The 6315-nt window shown below is 37.1% G+C and overlaps 1 protein-coding gene across 1 annotated transcript; it reads right to left on the bottom strand.

The window, feature by feature from the left end:
- Positions 1-6128, bottom strand: LOC113778553 (cytochrome P450 90B1). Its single transcript, XM_027323994.1, has 8 exons — positions 5809-6128; positions 5398-5722; positions 5132-5284; positions 4814-5050; positions 4606-4698; positions 4424-4502; positions 4182-4288; positions 1-681 (listed from the first exon to the last, which is right to left on the bottom strand). The coding sequence occupies exons 1-8, from the start codon at positions 6012-6014 to the stop codon at positions 385-387; spliced, it is 1497 nt and encodes a 498-aa protein (XP_027179795.1). The 5' UTR covers positions 6015-6128; the 3' UTR covers positions 1-384.
- Between the last annotated feature and the right edge of the window lie 187 nt (positions 6129-6315).

Here is a 6315-nt window from a genome sequence, read left to right as displayed (position 1 = left end):
AAAAAAAAAAAGAAGAAGAAAGAATTAATTACTACTGTCTGAACATACATAATGAAAACTTACTACTTGGAAAAAATATGGAACGAAGGATGAGAAAAAGGACAGCAATTTACAGAGATGGGGGGTGGTCCTGTATAAACTATATGAAAGACGAAAATCTTTATACTGGGATTTGTCTACATCGTCGTCCCTTGGATTGGATGTTCTCATGCACCCGACCTTGAAATAAAAATCCAAAGACACATTACATTTTTGCCGTTGGAAAATGCCAAGAGACTCCATCCATCAACCTTTATTATCTTCTAGCCTCCAAAAATATACTCCTTTTGTTGCCTCTATAGATATGACTCGTGAGAACCTGAGGTCCCTTTAATTTGGAGATGATCAAATATTTTTCCAGGGAAATGTAGGAGGAGAAGTAGGAGTGGTTTCCACGCAGAAGGGTTTGTGTTGTACTCTTATGGGTAGGCCTTTCGGGAAGTCGACAAAAGGGAAAGCAAAAGCCTGATCCGCATCAGCTAATTCCCAATGGTAGTTGAGGACCAAATGATGCAAGAAAACTGCCATCTCCAGTTTGGCTAATTCAGATCCAGCGCAAAGTCGTGGTCCTCCCCCAAATGGCATGAAGTCATTGTTGCTTGTCGCCGTGCTTGAGCCATGGGCATATGATCCCCGACTATCCTGCAATTGAACCAACCAGACGAATAGTATACAAGTGTTGTGCCTAGCTATGTTTTAATTAACAACACTTTAATTTTCTTCATTTAGTTCTAATTTTTCATAATGGTGATGTGAGTTCTCTTGTTCGTACCATTTCATTCTTTTTGAGATAGGCAACTTAATCATATATATATATATTCCAATGACGTCTCCATCTCATAATGGAGAAGGCCACATGTCTTTGAGGATATTTTGCAAACGATGGAGAAGATGACATCCACAAATGAAAGAGGTGAAGCTTTTTATTCTTGTTATTTATTTAATAAGAAAAAGAGATCGACACAAAATCAGCACTTTAAATGATAATATTCTTTTTTTTTTCTGGGTTATATTCATTCATAATTTGCTGAGGCAAACCAACGAGGGAGAAAGCCACCACTATAACTTAGCTCATACACTCTGCCAATGGTCAAGCTCAATTAAAAAAATGTGCCTACCAAGTTCCTATTTCTTTAAGACTATAGGAAGGAGGTTGCAGAGTTCGTTTTCTATCTGTATTTTTTTTTAATTCTATTTTAATGGAATGACATTTTCTTGCTAGAAAAACAAATACTATATTGCAATGCAGTCCATGAGCCATGTTTTGCTTGAGGGTGGACAATTACCCCCTCAAGTTTTGGAAAATTATACAATAGACTTAAAATTTTGTAGCATTCTTAATTTAGCAAACTATTTGTCCACCCTCAGTTTCGTAAATTTTGTTCATGTAACTAGATTGCCCTCTTAAATTGTTACAAAGTACACTATTTTATCTACATTTCCTTGTTAAATTACCTCCCACAAAATTTTTAATAACTACCTTTAATAAAAAAAAAAAAGTGCTAGACCAACTTTATATTGAACATAGATGTCACTTCAAGAGAGAGAGATTTTGACATCTTTCAACTTCTAAACACTAAATCTTCATTATATACCCTCTTGTCCATAAAAGTTGTTTTGTTATTCAATCACTGGAATAAAAAGTATGGATTAATCTTATATATACTAATAGGTACAAATGCATGCATGTCATCTAATATCAATTTGAATTTGAATTTTAATTCTAAACATGTGATATGCATCTACGTTTGCTAGTGTGTGTATATATTGTCAATATATATAAGATTAATTTAAAAAATATAGCCTACTCTCTATTTAAAAAAATTCTAGAAAAGAGTTTAGGGATCTAAAGTAAGCTTAAAGAGGGTGCAGAGTACACGAGTGCAAAATCTTTCTCCATATTTCTAGGAATTAGAAGGGGAATAAAAGATGAACTTTTTTAGCGTTTACTTGAGAGTTCTTATAGCAGTTCCTAGAGACTTCAATTTTCTATATATGCATTTCTTTTAGAATTGTAAAATCCCTAAAGGTAGTAGAGAAGGTATTAATTTGGGGATGGGGGAGGCCGCATGGGAATGGTCCCATCAGAAAACTAGTCGACAATTTCTTTTCTTTTTTTTTTCTAAGAAAAGGCTGCAATTGCAGAAAGAAAATCTCTGTTGGGTTGGGAAATCGGTTGGACCAGCAAAGGCACTGACCCACCAGGAAAAGCAGCGCTGCACGTGCACGTGCAAACCCCACGTCCACATGGGGGCTTTAATCATCATCCCCCCGGGCCTCGGGCCTCGGGCCTCCCCCGAGAGAAATGGGAAAACTCTTTCATTTTCATTCTACCTGGAGAATTTACACACTGCTTCGCATCCACCGCGTGATATGGTGGGTGGGTCCTCATGATCCGTACGATGTCAAACATCTGTAACATCGATCATGACAGTTCATGTAGTGGGACCCAAGGCCCTGGATGCATTATGATTGCAAGAGAGAGTGTCCACCACTTTTTGATTTTTGATTTTTGATTTTTTTTCTTTTTGGGCACCATGAGAGATGATACCGTGTTGCCAACCAAACAAAACGGCTTTGATGGAATGTTCTTTTGGACCCCCTATGCCTCTATAGTCTATAGGCCATGCACATGACCGAACTTATCCACTCTACTAGTCTCGTAGTACTGCCCGCAGATTTTAATTTTAAGGATTCTTAATTAATCTGTTGTATTTTTCTTCAATAAAACTTGGCACTTCTTGCAATTAATTGATTACTAAAAATTGACCAATCGAGTGAGTCAACGGCTCAAACCGGGCAGATTATGGTCTTACGGTGTGTAAGCATGTCGGGTAAATCTTCGCTAACTTCTTCTAATTGGAAAAAGAGTAGAGATCAGATGAGATATTTATGACTTCCACGAATTGATTTAAAATAACATATTTCTTGGTGATCAATCGTTTATATATATATATATATAAATATATATATATAGAGAGAGAGAGAGAGTAAATTGTGTACTACCAAAATAAATACGTTAAAATCCTAGAAACCAAATACTACTTAGTGTGTTTTCTTCTTGTCGTTTGGGCTCGTTTAACCTATCCCACTACTTGGGACAAAGGAGATATGATGGTAGGTCGCCTCTTCAAGATTATAACTTTGGAGATAATATTATTATTGTAGCAGTACTTACATGAGTAGCACAGCATAAGTTTTAAACTTGTCTTCCAAAAGGGCCTGCAAAAGCTTGTGAATTTACTTGGGACAAAAAAGAATCAACTCCTAAAGTCCTTCAAACTTATGATCTCAAACCTAGGAGTACCTTCAATTGAATACATGGACCTGTGATTGGAGGATGCGACGTTTAACACATGTAATTAAACATGCATGTCCTGTTTCTCTTTTTTTACATGGAATAGAACATGCGTAATCCTTTATGGGTCGATACTAGCTAACATGATGAATACACTTCCATGGCGTGTCTTCCACACTGTCAGAGCCATAATAGTACTGCTAATAATTTGAGGAGTTACTTTTTCTACCTTCCCTACGAAGCTTCAAGAACTTAGAACAAAGCCATGTATACTCTCTTTATTATTATTGTTGTTGTTGTTGTTTTCGAAAGAGATATTAGGGTTCCTATTTTGTTTTAGAGCTAATCTTTCCATGATAATGGATTCACACAATTTTGCAGAATGAACAGTTCAGTGCAACTGCTCATTTTCCTTGGTCGTGGGATAGTAATTGTGCAATAATTGATGTACTTGAAGAACAGTGAAACTTGACTCCTTGTAGGACACATGCCTTTGGAGTAGGGGGGAAAGGGAGGACCCTCTATTTCTTCTCCTTCAAAAATTTATTCCAAAGAAGAAATTTGCCAGTTAAGTAGTTTGGAGTTTTCTTTGTTGCCGTCCTTCGATTTCCATTTAGATCTTTAGTGTTTGTCTTGGACTAGGGATTTTTTTGCTACGCGAGACGCGAGACGCTGCTTTTCTGGCTTAAACCTCCACTAAACTCTCCCTCGAGGTAAAAACTTAGCATCCAACCCATCCACATGCGGTTGATATATTCAATTTGCTTATAACGCCAGGCATGAAAAAAGGAAAACCATCAAAGTAAAAGCAAGTTTTTGACTCTTTCAGCTTAAATTGACGAACCTGCCATCTCCACGGATTGAAATGCTGAGGTTGGTCAAAAAGTGAAGGATCTAAATGCACGGCTGCAATTACCGGTAGCACTTTCCACCCACATGGAATGTCATATCCTGTGTATTCAAATATCACATACAAAACAATAAAACAAAATTTTCAACATGATGTTATATTAGATTTCTGGTCACCGATTTGTCACTCTCTAGTAGAGTATATGACTCTTGCTTGCATGGGCAGAATGCACCTACCTCCATACCGTACATCTCTGAGGGCTTTTCTGTGCAGAAACCTCACTACATTGCCTAGTCTTAGAGTCTCGCTGACAACCTTCCCAAAACAAGAAAAGAGACACCTTTAGCAGCATAGAATTTAATTAACTGAGCATGTTATTTATTGTGTAGTGCAGACAGAGATAGCAGAGACAGCTTACGCATTGGGTAAATTCCATCTTTTTGTAGTCATCCCAGTTCAATTCCATCTGTTGCGATTGCTTCTTGGCTTTAGCAATTTCTTCATGTTCTTCCTGGATTGGTAAACAAGAATTTAGTAATCAACGGGGTAGCTTCCCTTTTGGTGAATCTAAATGATACTAAATAATTAACGAAGGATAATGAAGAATTTGATCATCTGACGCTCACTCTTAATTCTTGAACTGCTTTAGGACAACTCTGCAAGAAGTAAATGGCTAATGCTATGGAAACAGATGAAGTCTCGTGTCCAGCAAAGAGTAAGCTTAGCACCAAATCAAGAATTTGCTCTTTAGAGAGACTAGAGTTCTTCAGCACCCATCCAAGTAGATCATCTTCCGCTTTGCACTCGTTCTTGATCCTCTCCTCCATTCTTATCTCAATGAATTGAAGGATAGTCGATCGAGACTGTCATCAGAATGAGCAAATATAAAGCGATTCAGCAGTTATTGGGATTTAGATGGCCAATCCCAGTACTAAATATATCACCTGCAAGGCTTTTCTATATGCAGTTCCTGGAAAATTCAGAGGAGCTGATACCACTCCTTTCATAAATGTTATGTACTCTTTCTTCAGCTGTTCAGTCTCTGGCTTTCCAGGATCCAAACTCATGATATGCTTAGCCATCAAGTTGAACGTGAACTGCAAAGAAGATTTCATTTGTTTTTTGGAGAACAGAGAACTGATTAAAACCAATACAAATACTACCCAAAAAAATTGAAACGGAGTATGCGAAATCAATATAGCAGAGTTACTTTTTTTGCTTCATCTTGAGCACAAATAACAGAATTCTGCTTCCAAGATCCTAACACTAGCAAGGTATGCTTTTCAACCTCTTGTAACAAATGAGTTCTAAGTCTAGCATTGCTCAAGAAGTTCAAAGATATGATCCTCATGTTTCTATGCATATCTCCAACTAAAACCAACATCGACCACTTTCCAAGAATTCCCCCAATACTTCTAGGATAGCTGCACTCAAACAATCTTCCTTCATTCTGTAAAATGAACCTATTTAGTCCAGCATCAGCTGAAACTATTGTTGGTTCACCAAATAAGTTGGACTTGTATATTTTCCCATACCTGCATGGAAACAAATTTAACAAGTCAGGTGTATTAACCTTGACACATATTTATACTAAAAGACAAATAAAAGAAAGAGTTGCTACTTTGATATGTGTTCCTCCATGAATTTTCCTATTGTGGTAGCTTTATATGGCTTCAAGTAGCCAATGTTTTCACCGAGTAAAGGCCAGCCCATGTTGCCAGGTGGAAGATGATAGGATTTTTGGTTTCTTCTTAGAAGGAGATGAAAAAAGAGAAGTGAAGCCAAGATGGAGGGAAGAACAAGGAGAGAAAACTCCAAGTCCGACATCCTCTCTCTCCCTCTTCTTCTCCTGATGTGCTCAGTTGTTGAGTTATTAATACTTGTAGGCAAAAGTTGGATCAAATTTCTGGTGTCATGCTTTTCAGCAATATAATTTAAAGAACTTTAACTCTCTTCTTTTGAGCTGGTGGTTTTGGATTTGGGCTTTCGAGGGAGAAAAACAAATTAATGGAAACTTTTGGGCGAATAAGATGCTATATAGGGCTTTCTTTCTTGTCCATTAGCCATTGATTAGGTTTTAAGATTAATTAATGTAAAAAACCTTTGCTAAGTTTGATTTTCCCCAAAT

Source organism: Coffea eugenioides, chromosome 7 (genome assembly GCF_003713205.1).
Source record: "Coffea eugenioides isolate CCC68of chromosome 7, Ceug_1.0, whole genome shotgun sequence".
Lineage (NCBI taxonomy): Eukaryota > Viridiplantae > Streptophyta > Magnoliopsida > Gentianales > Rubiaceae > Coffea > Coffea eugenioides.
This window is presented reverse-complemented; position numbering and strand designations above follow the sequence as displayed.

Excerpts from the sequence above, each read along its gene's own strand:
- LOC113778553 (XM_027323994.1), bottom strand. The coding sequence starts at position 6,014 with ATGTCGGACTTGGAGTTTTCTCTCCTTGTTCTTCCCTCCATCTTGGCT. Across the intron at positions 5,723-5,808 it reads ATGGAGGAACACATATCAAA|GTATGGGAAAATATACAAGT; the intron begins GTAGCAACTCTT and ends GTTTCCATGCAG. Across the intron at positions 4,289-4,423 it reads CAGAGATGTACGGTATGGAG|GATATGACATTCCATGTGGG; the intron begins GTAGGTGCATTC and ends TTGAATACACAG.